Here is a 15,370-nt window from a genome sequence, read left to right as displayed (position 1 = left end):
CAACGCTGACAATCACAGTGTCACACCAACACACCCCGTTTTGGCTGTAATCCGCTAAGGAATTGTTTATATGGAAGCTTATTATACTTATATGTTGACTGCTGAGACACTTTATGATGAAAACCCACAAACCAAATTGTAAACACCCATACCCATTAACGCCAGCAAAGCAACCAGAGCAACTTAGATGAGTGAGAGCTATACATACATAGCTCAAGCACTCTCTTTTCTCTAAATATGGCGGTATCCTTCTTGTATTTTGTGACATTTTTGCAAAAACATTTTGCACCTTGTTTTGAAACCATTATTTAGGACTAAAATGATGGTCAAAATGAGCCTCAATACTCTAGTCACTGCAGGAGGGAGACAAACTTTACGTGTTATAGTTATATCGATATGGGACAAAGGCTCTGGCATTACGTTCATTTCATAAATTCTATCAAAACAGCAAATGTCGCACAATGGAATAAAACGTGCTGAATAATTAATTAGCTTATGTCTGGAGACCAGTTTTGGCAGTTCTTTTGAATTTTGTCTCAAAATGTTTGTGTGGGGTAGCACGGCGGCGCAGTGGTTAGCGCATGTGCGGCACAGTTCATGTCTTGGGAACCTCCTGCGTGGGTTCAAATCCATCTCCAGACTTCCTTTGCGGAGTTTGTATGTTCTCCCTGTGCTTGCGTGGGTTTCCTCCGGGCACTCCGGTTTCCTCCCACATTCCAAAAACATGCATGTCAGGTGAATTGGCCGGTCCAAATTGTCTGTAGGTGTGAATGGGCGAGTGAGTTGTCTTTCCCCGTGTGCCTTGCGATTGGCTGGCAACCAGTTCAGGGTGTCCCCTGCCCACTGCCCGATGATTGCTGGGATGGGCTCCAACACCCCCGCGACCCTACTGAGGATAAGCGTTGTAGCTGATGATGATGATGTTTGGTGTGGCTCTCTAAAAAAAAAAATCTAAATATTTTGCTTCGATGGATATTTGGGTCCAAAAGGTTCCCGGCCGCTGCCTTAAAGCATTATATTTTCCATTAACAGTTTGCCTCAAAAATTGACCTTAATGGAAATGCTCCTAATGATGTTTTCTGATCCAACGTTTAAGTCCCTCCATGATTCTTTTTTGTTTTCCTTGCAGATTCCAAAAAATAATAACAGCTGTTTGTTTCACATATAGTTCCAATGCTTACTGGAAAGCTTGCTGAGATCCTGCCAATCTTAAATCAAACCGGATCTAACAGGGCCCAGACGGACAGGTCCATATCCCAAAAGTTTATGGCTCCAGATAAATGAGGGGCTGACTCACTTGCTGGAGCGAAGCCTGCCAGATTTGTGTTGTTGTACTTGCGCTTGAAGAACATAGGAGGAGCTGCAAGGAAGGTGTTGTGTTTCAAGAGCCGCTCCCCCGATGAGGCTCGCTTGCTCCAAACCTCCCAAGCTGGCCGCTCATAAGGTTCACTAACCTCCACCCCAAATGGCTGGACTTGGGCCACTCCGTCAGAGCACCACTATAAACATCTTTTTTTTTTACTACTGTTTGTTCAGATGAGGTTTCTCGCGGACCCTCACGCGGTGTACTCAGAATGCTTTCAGCATTGGGTTAAAAGGCATTTTTGATTCCGAGCCAGGAACACACTGTTCTGCTCTTGCGCGCTTTCTTTTTTTCTCTCTATCTTTCCCCCTCTCGCTCTATCTCTAGCTTACCACAGCGTGACGTTGCCTGGCGCCCGGCCCAGCGGGGTCAGGTTGATTCAAATGGAGGAGTTTGGTATGCTGGTCTTGTCCACACATGACAGAAACTCAGGTTTCATGTGGATTTTTCCATGGGATTTGATTGCATCAATTGCAAGAGCCGTGACGCGGCACAAAAACAGCAAAAGAAGTGTGCTGGGTTTTGGGAATTTTGCAGCACGTCATAATCTTACAGTGCCTTTTTTGTATGAAATTGCTTTCTTAAAATTGAATGAATTTACTGTTTTACAAGCCTTACTATGGGCATACACATTTAAATTGTTGAATGATAATAGAATATTTATCACAATACATTTACCAGTTAGTTCGGGCAGATTTATTTTTTTCCTTTTTTTCAGTTGCCCATTTTTGGTGCTGGCTAATCACTTCTTCCGGTTTATTTTTTGTTTCCCTTCCAGCGCCTGCCCATGTTGAAAGCCAACTTGTTAGGCCTGAATGTTTGCTTATTCTATAACCACCCTATTCAACAGCTAACTAATTGAGTCCAATAGTCTAATTTTTTTTCCTTTTATTATTAAAAAACAAACAGTATTGGCCATACAGGTGAACTCATTTATCGGCCACCAAATTTATCAGCCCCGATTCCGAATTTTGAGGAAATAGCGTTCGCCAAACATTTAAAGAAAAATACACTTTCAAATCTTATTTCCCTTTTCAATGGTTTGAGAAAGTCAACAACTCTTTTTCTGCTAAGACGACTAATTTAAATTGTCACTCTTTTCTATGAGGAGTGAATTATGTGGCAAAAAAACACCATTTTATTGTTTTATTGATGCTTTTTAATGTTTTGATGTAATCTGAAAGGTGAAGTCGTGTGTAAAAATTGTTTAAAAAAAAATCATGATTGGCAAAAATCATGCTCGCCAGGTCCGTCATTTTAACAAGAAGGTTGGTGATTTATTGAAAAATTGCGATATGTGAACCCTTAATACAATAAAACTTTCAAATTAATAACATTAATGCATGTAAAATTTGTTATGATGCACCCTTGCCGAATGTGATCCTAGAGAGATTGACAATAAGTCTCCACTGTTTTCCTCCTTCAACACACTTTAATGAAGTGACCTGTTCTCGGCAGGTTCTGCGGAATTATTTTAACAATCATGAATATTTGGTTTAAATGTGTTGAAGTAGTGTGAAAAAACAGTGGGTAGGTGACCTTGGAATCCCAGGTTATGACTCTGGAAACTTCACTTTTCATTCCTCTAGCAACCTCTTTAGGTGTTTTAGGTCTTGTATACATACTCTATATTTTTTACTTTTTTATCGCAACCCAGTTAAATGCTTACTACCTCAGGGAGCCTCTTGGCTCTGATGACTACTTCAATTTATGTAGTAACTATTTATCGCGCATCAGGACCATATATGTTTTCTTAAATGAATTCTCTGAACTGTTGTCTGACCTAGTAACCTATGCAGACAAAATGATAATTATGGGGGACTTTAACATTCATGAACTCCCCACTCAGTTTACTTCCTGTTGCGTTTCAATATCCAAAGCATGCAGCAAATTAATTGACTTACTAGTTCTTTCTTCTCCCTATATATATTCAGTTGGAAATCTCAGGCTATGCTTCAGACGGAGAAACTGATGTCGACACACCGACTACCAGCAGACTTGTCACCGACACTCTTCAGGGCAGTTGCGGTGAAGGCAACAAAAGATCTGTCAGCGACTGGGTTCGATATGCTCACGCAATGCTACAGACGCCAAAGAAACCAGTTGACAGGCAGTCTAAGACCCCTGAAGATTCAGCCAAAAAGAAAAGGAAGTTTCAAAGGTTAGAATTAAGTTTTTAAAAGTGAGCATTCCCTTTGACATGTTGGCTGTAACCAAATAGCAAGCAGTGTGTGTCAGTGAGGCTTTGAATTTCTACTTCAATAACTTTTGGGTCATTCAAGGATTTGTGATGATATGGCTTCATATAAGGTGCATGCAAAGTGTGTTAAAGACATTTTGATGACATGAAGGGCATGTTTTCACATTTTAATGAAAGTGATACCTGCCTACCAAAATCATCAAGATCATTTTAATCTGTGGTTTGTCGGTTTATTGCGAATTTTTCTAGTACTACAAAATATGGCGCTTATGACTATCGCATGTCACCATCTATGTATGTGTATGTGTTAAATAGCGGCGGTCTCGCAGAGAGGCTGAATCGTCTTCAAAGCAGGCAGAGGTCAGCTTTAAGCTTCTGGAGGCACCGTTCCACTTCGGACAACTGGACAGAAACTGAAGGTGCTGAAATCCCCGTTCAGACTTAAGCCTTTTAGCAAAACAAACTGTGGGAACCTATCACAACTGTAGAGCTGTCATAAGTAATTTTTACACAGAATCCAGCAATTGTGCTCAATTTAACACAGAGCCATGCACTTAATCACTTCCACCTAGTGTTCATTACGCAGCTGTTTAATATTTTCACACTGCTTCAGAAAGTCTGAAACTTTGCAGCTCAACATAAGGCCTTTGAAATGGAGAAGGGGCATAGAAAATACACCGGCTTAATAAGCAGTAATTGTCTGACGTCGACTTTTGCTTTCAACATTATGTGGGAGAATTGGGTGTCTGGTGCTAACTTTGACACCCCTGGTCTATATTTTGACAAGCCCCAGTAACACAGTCGCCATCTCCCTTTTTTTTGCTTCTGATTCTGGGCCAAAAGCCACAATATTTGCAACTCAAATCAAATCTGAAATTCGCTATTGATACCAGATCATGGGGGGAAAATTTATGTATCCCTCGCACACATATTTTTTAAAGAGCACAGTCTCGACATAACAACGTTTTTGATGGGTACATGACTTCATGAGATCTTAAGAAACATTTTCTCCTTCTCAGAATTAAATTAGCTCACATCTCATCTATTATACGATACCCAAATCATGAGCAAGTTTTATTAGAAAAAAACAACTTTGAATTATTTTTGGGGTGAGACTTTTGCCTATCATATGGCACAAACGGGCACTAAAGTTTTCTTATCTACTTTGGGATTACAGAGCACACAGTGATATCTCACCTCGGCTCGTTTCTGTGTAAAAGGCAAATGAATGTCATATCTCCTGTCACAGCTTTGGTGGTGCAGTTTTGCTGAAGTTCTGTGTAAAACAGGCTAAGAAACCTTCATGTTGTTAGGTTTTTATACATTTTTTGTCTGCGGTTTCTTTTTTTCTTTTAATAGGTAAGCTATCACAAAAACAACCCTGGAAAAAGTACATTTACTATAAGTTATATATTACTATAGTAACTTTCTATAGGTTAAATGCAGGAAACTTGTTTTCCTTTCTGTGGTGCATCGGATTACTTCTCTACAAATAGAGCTCATGGTTGACAATTGAGTGGACAAATAATACATTTGGTGGATTTGTTAAATGCATCTCAGCGGGTCCACATGGCCTAATTGAGTGAAATTCAAAATAGATCCTCAATTTGGTCAATTATCCTGCACCATGTTTGATAATTTTTCATACATTTTAGTTGATTAGTTTACGTGGAAATTACGTTTTACAAAGAACAACTAGAAATGGGAAGCTGGCCAGCCTTGCAATGATGCAAACAAAGAACATAACTCTAAACTTATTAAAATGCTACATCACCGATTTGCTTTGTTGCACATAATATGTTGATCAATTTATGTAAAACTGTCAATACTTTCAATGAGCGGCTTGCTGAAAGTTCTCCGCACCTTTGCTTCCTCATGGCCCAATTCTATTGTTTTAACTCTACTGAAGGTTAGATTTTTTTTACGTCTTTGCTGTGAGTTGAAACACAGGGCAGAAATACAGTTCATGTTTTGACAAATGCACTTTGAATAAATGAAGTAATAATAATAGTTCTCCTGTGAGCTATTTGATATTGTTTGAACGTAGTACACTAAAATACCTCCCAGGGCCACGCTCAGGGAATCGGTAAGGCTCACAAAGCTGCATTGTGTTGGAGCTGACTGGCTGCAATTTCACAATCCAGCGCAATCAACTTTACACCCCGAAGAGCTCTCATTGAGCCAATTCGCTTTCCTTTTGATTTGGCTGCTCAGGCATTTTTTGATTGGTAGTTCTCTATTATGTTACCACTAACAAAGAAGTCAGTCACACCGGGTTTTAAAGTACTGTGTTTTAAAATATGCTAGTCATGATGACAGCCTCCATCTTATCCGCAGTAAACAACAAAATAGAAACGTCTACTTCAGGGGTCAGTAACCTATAGCTCGTATCTGGATCTTTTAATGAGTACATCCGCCTCGGAGATAAAATAAACCCTGCGCAATTAATTAATATATTGTCATCTTGGAGCCAATTGTAGCATATACAAAGACTAGACAATGCTGACTGTGAATTGGATTCGGTCGGGTATTAATAGGAAACAATTGTACCTACAGTTTAAAGTCGAGGTGTCACAACAACAAACCCTGTTTTGGCTGTAAATCACTAAATAATTCTTAATATGGTAGCTCATTATTGTTGAGACACTTTACGATGAAATGCCACAACGATTTTTAAGCACACAGAAGCTCTTGCAAAAGCACCTGAGCAAATTGATCGGATGAGCGGTAGGAATGGGCGGAGCTATACATGGAGCATGCCCACTCCTTCTCCTCCTTGACCAGCGTGGTGTGCACTGAAGGTAAATACGTTGGTATCCTCGTTTGCAGTATTCTGTGATATTTTTATAGGAAAAACTGCTCGCATTTAGTTTTGCAGCCATTATTGAGGAAAGGAAAACATGTCCATGTCTCTTTGACAATGTCAAAATGAGCCTCAATGCTCTTAAGTAACTTCGGGAGGGAGACAAATTTTAAGTGATATATTTACTGTATATTCATATGGGCCCATGCTACACAGGTTAAAATCTATATAATAATAATAATGATAATTCCAGATATTATTTTTAGCTAAATGAAATGTGTTAAAGAATTAGCATTTGTCTGGAGAGTGGGTTTTGTGGTTTTGTTGAATCCTGCTTTAAAATGTAGGGTTGGGCTCTCTCTCAGAAAAGTCTAAATATTTTTTGCTTTTATGGCTCCTTGGGTCAAAAAGGTTCCCGACCCCTAGTCTACATCTTACTCTAGCGAAACCCTTAGAGAGTTGAATGTGAGCACGCTCACACTTTCAACATCTGTGTTGTTGTTACTTTGCTCTCCAGTGGACAAGCCTGGTGTTCTGGTACTGGAGGTGCTAGAAGTTCAGGAGGAATGCGGAGCTCAAGTGATGCGCTGCCAGCACCACCCGCCGCCCAGTCCCACCAAGCCTCATGTGCTGGTCTTGCTGTGCAAAGAGACTGCAGCCCAGCTCAGCCCGACACCTGCAGATATCATCCACATACACCCACCATGGTGAGACTAGCGCATGCATTCATTTAAAACAGTGTGTCTCAACTGATGGGTTGTAGGTCGTGGACCAGTTTTCAATGGGTCGTGGGCCTTTGCCTTGGCAAAATTATGCAAATAAAGAAAAAAATTAAGGGTCAGTTGCAATCCGTATTTAACAGTAGATGGCAATAATGCTGCGCAAATGGGAGTTGTCACCAGTCATTTCACACGACCAAAAAAAGGCCGGTAGTGTTTGTCTACACAGCTAGATCACCATGGCCAAACGCAGATACAGCGAAAAATATATAAGATATAGATTTCAATATAATAAAACCAAAGCTATTGAATTGAATCATTTTGGATTGACTGTATTTTCCGGACTATAAGGCACACCTAAAAACCCCCGTTTGGCCAGAAAAATGAAACTGTGCCTTATAACCTTGTGTACCTTATATACAGCAGAATATGGTAGATACTGGGGCTGCGGGATTTTGGAAAAAAACAATCTAATTGCTATCTTTCAGACCAGTATTGCTAATTTGATGTGATTTACAATTTTAAAAGAAAAGTGCATTTTCTGTTGCCAGTTTTGTTATTTTTGTTCGTACTTTATCATAGTGACATGCTTTAACCTTAAAACAATGCCCTCCCCTGGTGAGCATTTTTAGGGTTGCTGTCGGCTGAACAAATATTTACTTTTCGATTCCTCAATCCATGTAAGTACCTAGTAGGTACAAGGGTCAAACTTACCTTAAGTTGACTTAATTACCGACTGAGAGTATATGACTGCAACAAAATAACATCTATAGATCTACAAATAATAACAGAAAACAGAATTGCAGTTGAATGTTCTTGATTGTCATACAAAAATACAACGCAATTGGAGGGCTTCTCCTTTCAGAGTAAGAAAGGGATAAAGAGGGTGGCTGGCTAGCTGCACGCTAGCATCAGGTAACAACAACTTCAGCAAGGTCTTTGCGATGATTAATATACGAGCATCCTGAATATAGTGGTTTCCCATGAGTTGTGGTTCCAGTTCATCCGTTTTATGGATATTGGATCTGGTGTTGGTGAGATACAGGCTTGGTATTACTTGGTATTTTCCCAAATATAAGGCGGACCTAAAAGCCTTGTTTTTTTTTTAAAAAGCTGACCTGCGCCTTATATATGGATCAATATTGAGTCGCTTGGTCTTGCAACTTAATCAAGGATCCCGGTGTATTCTAGGATAAATATACTGCCGTTTCATTTCCCTACCAATGTGTCAATCATCATTTGAATCAGTCACTATTGGCTAAAGTTATTTGGAGGTAAAGGAGGCGGGTCCTTTTAAGCATTTACAGGCTTGAATAGGCTAGAGCGGAGCAAAACAAATCCTGCAATTGGCCGAAAAACATGTTTTTTTGGTTTGAACAAATTTATTGACACTAATAACAGAAAACAATCATGACAATCTCAACAGCAATTAAGCACATTCACAATATTATATTTCAATATGACGTTTTTAACAGCAAACACAATGTGAGGTTTAAACAACCCTTCTCGAAAATCTTAATAGCAATCAAGCATATTCACAATTTCATTATATAACATCTTTGTTAGTATCAATAGATCCGTCCAGGCCAAAGTCGATTGTCTTTGGTCTGAACAAATCCACCGACACCAACAGCAGCAAAACAAATACGACAATCTCAACAGCCATCAAGCATATTCACAATTTTGTTATATCTGACAATATGACGTGACGATATGTGAATCACATGTTTGGTTGCTTTATGGCTTGGAGCATATGAAAACATATGAAAAGGCATAACATCTTATCTCATTATCACACTAGTTTTACTACCGGTGCCAGAAACTAATGTTAGAGAATGGAAGAAACAGATATTTCATCCTGAAAGGTATAAAAAATACACCAGAGTTGTTTTCCTGGTCTTGCTATTATGCGCTTATTCCTTTTCATATGTCATTAGTAGTCTAGTGGTCAGGTTTTGGCGTTCTCACTGCAGACAATACACTAATTTAAAATGACACTAATTGAGCATTAAAAGGGACAGTGTTTATCATTTGACCACTAGATGTTGCTGTATAGTTTCATGCAACAGAACACAACTGCTAGAAAGCACAAGGAAGAAAACAAACTACAGAGACTCAAAGGGATCAAACTGCAACATTTCCTTCTCATTTATTGCCAAGCATGTTGCAAGCTTTATTTTTCTTTTTTTTTTCGGTACACTTAGCAGCAAGATGGCAAGCAATGATGTCAGCTCCTTCTAAGTGATGCTTATGTTATGTAAAAAAATGCTATTTTTTTTAAAGTAAGAGAATTTTTTTTAATGCATGTTTATATGTGTTATTGTATTTTGTAAAGGTGGATTTGGTGCGTGTCTCGTAATTAAGGTAGGATGGTTCGTCCTGAAGTCAGACCAGTTGAGAACCAACTATTTAAAATAATTGGCAAGGTTGAAGGTCACTACTGTACTTTTTAAACAATTGCGTATTCATAACCTTGAAATGGACACACATAAAGGAGTTTCCATTCTATTTTCGTCTTATGACCGAGTTAATTGTTGTTTTTGCTAAAGTGCAGAGGAGGTCACTCAAAAAATGGCAGTTGAAGCCAGCAAAGACATTAACAACTCGTTAAAATAAAGACCTCACCTATAAAAAGTCTCAACAGCTAGGTTTGTATTGCATGCCATTTTTAATTAAATGCGTATGTACTCTAAACGATGTTATGTAGCACATATGCAACATATCAGCACTGGGTATGCTTGCATGCAGGAAGTAGTCAAATTGAGATCAGAATTTCTGTTTTTGGACAAATCTGAAAAATCTGATTATCTAAGCCAATGAACAAAGTACGTCTTCATGCAAATTGTATTTCAGTGAAAACCAGTGTCTGAAACTCATTTCAAAATGTTACCGAACACCAGGGCAGACAACTCTGAAAAGACAAAGTTGCCTGCCCCATTTTTCACAACTTGAAACACGATAAGACGACCAATCGCAAAAAAAAACCCATTGTTGCAAAGTATTAAGGATAATCAGAATATATAACAGAACAACACATTAAAATTAAGTATATTATAAATCTACTTATAACATTCATTGGATGTATGACATCGCTGTTTTCCATCTGCCATCAGTATGTACCTGTATTTACTCATCTTTATTCATGCAATGTTTGCGTTGAATCGTCTGCTACAAGCCACGTGAACTACTCTTTCCACGGTGCTTTTAATGTACGTCTACGTTTTGTAGCGTCATTAGTTTTGTTAGCTTCTTTTGAATATTTCTTCTGGGGCTGAGGTTTTGGCTTGATTCCTTACCACTTTACCATTTTTCTTGTGTTCTTTGTGCATCTACTTTGTAAAATGATATGCGTATGCACGACCTTATAAGGCTCGGGAAAGTCCGGAAGCAAGAAGTTATTCGATGCAGGCTTCTCATTGGCTGCAGAGTATACAAATTGCCAAACGAACCGACATTTCCAAACCAAACGAAGATTTCGAAATCGGAAGAAAGCAAACGTTTGTAACAAGCTACGATTCCATCCTGTCCAAAATAAATAAATATATAAATAAAAAGACTGGAAGATTTTTTTTTTGTTTGTTTGTTTTGAAAAAGATGTCGGCCACCCAGGGGTCCGGGCACACGTTATTTCAGACACTGGTGAAAACCTTAAAGTTAACAGTAATACAAGAATATATACAAATATTCATGTAATATATAACGCAATATAAAATCCCTAACAAAATGTATAAGGATTTGGAGTATGCCTTTTTTTCAAGAAAGAGTTACATGCATCTCCAATTATGAACAGTATTTTAATTATGTCAAGCAAGTTTTAACGAGGGTACATTCCCACCAGTGTTTTTACACTGCATATTTTTACTTTTGGCAATCTTAAATACTCGTAAGAGCCATTTATATTGTCTCACAATAACAAAGATCCCTAAAAGCAACAAAACACTCTTGGTAATCTTTTGTTGTACTTCTGCTATTTATATATATAAAAATAATGAGCTGCTACAAAGTATGCCATTTTCTTTGGATAGATTTTTGGTCCTAGATTGAAAATTACCTATATTTCAAGGTTAGAAGGAATACTGACAAAATAAAAACCTAGTTGCCTGCCTGAATGTCAAATTAACACTCACATATGAGAAGCTTTTTTTTTAAATTATCATGATTTGATTTCCAGCATGACGGTGAGGCTCAGCATTTACTCAATTCATTTCAGATTTGTAAGTTTTAAGGAGGCCTGTTTGCTATCTGAACTCCCCTGAACTCATTCACCCCTGCAAAGCCCACACCCAATCTTTTCTTCCAAAATACATATATAAACTGGGCCACAAATCACAAATCTTGTCCCTTCAACCTCACAGTGATAATCCGGTTTAAATTTAGCAAACATTTTGATTAGATTGCTTTTTTTTAAAAGACAACCATCACAATATGCTGAATGCCTAATACAAAGTAAAACATGACTGCAGAAACATGGGTCAAATAAATGCTGCACCCCATGAAAACACTTTAATAGGTTGTAACATGGAAAGCAATAAACACTTGAGCAACAGGTAGAAGTTCTAAAAGGGGGTGGATTTTTTTTTTCTTTTTTTATGACTTTAATTTTAAAGCACCACGCCTGCTCTTTTGTTTGGATTTCCACTTAAAGGTATATCAGGTACTGAAAAGAAATAATTATCATCTTTAACTCTGAAAATTTCAAAAATATCCAACTCTCATTCTTTATACACAGTCACTGTATAACCACATATTTAAATCGTTTATTTTGAACAGGTCATGGCCCTTAGCACAGAACTACCAGGCACACATTTGACGTCAGCGAACATGCATTACGTTTTAAATTTACGACATTTCAGTGCCAGTTAAAGAAAGTACATTTTGTGTTCTGAAATAAGAGGAAGAACTTGCACCAACGTTACAGAAAAGTGCATGTTCAGTCAAAACGCTTTCCTGCATTTCCTTCTTCTGGATGTTTTTTTTTTTTGAAGAGGAGGGTTGGGGGGCGCGGAAGGTGGGGCGGAGGGCTTCTGGTACAAATTCATTTCCAGGCAGCAGTTACCCCAAACAAACAAAAAAAAAACTTGGCACTTGCACAACAACTGAGAAGTTCACTCCAAACAATATGTTGGCAAAAAAAGGGAACAGGAATCGTTTAGCGGGTATTATAGTTGTTTCATCAGGTGCTAATAGGATCTATGTGCTATGATGTGACATATTTTTAAAGATGCATGAAATACGAATGACTTCTTATTGTTAAAAGCATCCCGATCACGTCTTGTATCTTCTCGCGACCCTACTGAGGAGAAGCGGTGCAGATAATGGATGGATGGACGGCTTATATCTATTCCTTAATTGGATAATGTCATATCTGAATCTGATTAATTAAAACTAGCAGGCATTAAAAAGACCAACAAGCTCTAAATTAATCAGTCCTAAGAAAATATCAAAGTTTACACATGAAATGTTCTTACATGGGCGGCACTGCAGCGCAGCGGTTAACGCGTGTGCGGCACAGTTCTGAGGTCATGGGATGAAGCCTTTCTGTGTTGAGTTTGCATGTTCTTCCCGTGCTTGCGTGGGTTTCCTCTGGGCACTCCGGTTTCCACCCACATTTCAAACAACATTCATGGCAGGTTAGTTGGCCGGTCCAAATTATCCCTAGGTGTGAATGAGCAAGTGAGTTTTCTGTCTGTGTGCCCTGCGACTGGCTGGCAACCAGTTCAGGGTATCCCCTGCCCACTGCCCGAAGACTGCTGGGATTGGCTCCAGCACCCCTGCGACCCTACTGAGGATAAGCGGTGCAGATAATGGATGGGTGTATGGATGTTCTTACCTGTTGGAGACAAGCCAAACACCTGTAAAAATATCAGAATGCAAATCTTTTGTTTACAAGGTAGTAGGCATTTTTGGTCATCTCCAGACGAAAATAAAGAAAAAATAAAACCCCAAAAATGCAACCAAAAAAAAGTATGCTGCTTTTTTTAACAATTTAACAAGTCTGTGGAAAATGAAATATTGTACATTTTAATTATCATTATTATTATTTTATGAATATATTTCAGTGATTCAGTTTTGCCATTTTCCCATTTTGGTTTATTTTTTTTCTGTTTCTGTGATCCTAGTAAGGAGTATACCGGAAGCCGTTTCTTATTCCGTGAATTCGTTTGCACTCCGAGGACCACGGGGTATGCAGGCAGAAATTTCTGTAAACGTACAACGCACGTTGTCTCACTTCAGTTCCTTGCGAGTTGTGACAAGCAGAAGAGCACAAGTTCAAAATAAACATTGCCAGTCACTACCTCACCCCATGAAAAGCCAAAGAAAAAGGTAGATGCTGACAACAGAAAGTCATAAGTGATGCATTATACGATATTTAAAAATACTTAAAATGAAAAAGAGGAAAAGATAATATTGATAATTTTAACTTTTGATATAACAGTGAACAATTTGACCCAACTCAGCGCGCCATCAATGAACACAAAAAAAAAAAAGTGGTACCTTAACCAAAATCTTTTGACGCCACTGCAGAAGCGTTTTGTGGAAAATACCTTTCATTCCATATTTAGATTTTTATTTATTTTATACTTTATTCGAATTCTTAATTACACGCAACTTTTCGCCCGCCCATTTACTCAAGTTAGTTAAAGATGGGCAAAATGTTTATTGTTGTAGTTGGGCTAGATTTTATACATAGTGCTTATGCTCACGTTAGTGGCTAGCGTTGTGGTTGCTAGCGGCGAGGACTTTAGCATTAGCTGCACTTAATGCGAGTGGTTTGAATAATACAAGTTCACTCAACTGTACTGATGTTTTTTTCTGAAAGATGGATATTTTGCAAAAAAAGTAGTTTGTTTGCCTATTTCAAAGTATAATGTGTTTTTTCGACTGGACAGTATTTCTAACTCTCAAAATTGGAATTAGAATTGAAGAGTAGTTATTGTCATTGATATCAACATAAGGAACATTTTTTAACAAGATTAGACATGCCACCCAAAGATAAACACACAATAAAGACTAAAATAAGATATAAAGAATGTCAGGGTGAATGGGCCAAAATATTTACTACAGTGGTACCTCTTCTTCAGAGTTTAATTTCTTCTGGTTGTAGCTTTGTTAACTGAAAACCTTGTAAATAGAGACACATTTTGTATGTAAATGCGCTAATCCGTTCCAAGTCCCACAAAAGTACAGTATGATATTTTTTTCAATAATCCGTTCATATCAGAATATGAAAAATACATGGTTAAATTAGATTATCTCACGATATATATGTAGATATAAACCAAGAGCCACATAATGTAAAAAAACAACAACGAATAAAGGAAATCCCAAAAATATTTAGTTATTTTTTTGCGTCATGTTTTTTGAAAAACTGATCCAATGACGTCTGCTTCTACCGAGTTTAGACATTCTGTCAGAAATGCGTGAGGCACACGTAGCAATAACCCGACTTATCAACACTTTTTCCGGGTGATTCCTTTCAACAATTCCGAGATTTCATGGAATTTTGCTTGAATGTCTTTGGGATGATAGAATGATGTCTGCGTCAACCTCCCAGTTATCCTGTCGGAACCCCTCCTCCTCATCGTCTCTGAACTCTGAACTGTGACTGTGACATGAAGAGCATGCAGGGAGCACGCTTGCACTCTGGTTAGCTAGTTTGTTTACGTTCGTGAAACTGAGAGCGGCTAATAGTAGTGCGTACTGTACTGTATTTTTGACTTCGTATCCTGAAACGACTTTGTCACGAGGCAATATTTTCTCGTTCGGGTACTTCTTAACTTGAAACTTTTGTTTGTAGAGAAATTTGTCAATAGAGGCACCACTTGCCTTAGTTAAGCAATGAAGAAGTTGTTAAATAACAGTTAGCAGAAACCTAATTCCAAAAAAAGTAGATAAATAAGATATGAATTTTTTCTATACCTAGGCAATATATGATTTTTTTTTCACATTCTTGTCTGCTTGTTAAAAGTGGGGATGGCCTCGTGGAAGAAAGTGTTTCTCAGCTTGTTAGTCCTTGTTTTAAGGGACCTGTGGTGCCTACCAAAGGGCAGCAGGTCAAAGAGGTTGTGGCCCGGTTGAGAGGAGTTTATGAAGTTGTCGGCTCTGCTACAGCATCACAAGACGGCAATGTCTGCCCGACTGGGCATAGAACAGCCAATGATTTTCTGGGCTGTGTTGATGACTCCCTGTTTAGTTTTCCTCTGATGCTGTTTGAAATGTTAGTACGTAACAGCAAATAGATGGTTGGCACCATTTACCATTCCGCACTATAAGTTTTAAGGCAT

The 15,370-nt window shown here is 38.4% G+C and overlaps 1 protein-coding gene across 1 annotated transcript in view; it reads left to right on the top strand.

The window, feature by feature from the left end:
* Nucleotides 1-15,370, top strand: part of spidr (scaffold protein involved in DNA repair) — a 90,530-nt gene that overhangs the window by 14,765 nt on the left and 60,395 nt on the right. Inside the window, exons 6-8 of the mRNA XM_088347439.1 lie at nt 3,298-3,524; nt 3,879-3,982; nt 6,884-7,073. Of these exons, the coding sequence (XP_088203565.1) occupies nt 3,298-3,524; nt 3,879-3,982; nt 6,884-7,073 (521 nt within the window). The remainder of the gene's footprint in view (nt 1-3,297; nt 3,525-3,878; nt 3,983-6,883; nt 7,074-15,370) is intronic.

The sequence above is a fragment of the Urocampus carinirostris genome, chromosome 1 (genome assembly GCF_059441175.1).
Source record: "Urocampus carinirostris isolate Australia breed hairy pipefish chromosome 1, RoL_Ucar_1.0, whole genome shotgun sequence".
Lineage (NCBI taxonomy): Eukaryota > Metazoa > Chordata > Actinopteri > Syngnathiformes > Syngnathidae > Urocampus > Urocampus carinirostris.
The sequence above is the reverse complement of the archived record's forward strand: the minus strand, read 5'-3'. Positions and strand labels throughout refer to the sequence as shown.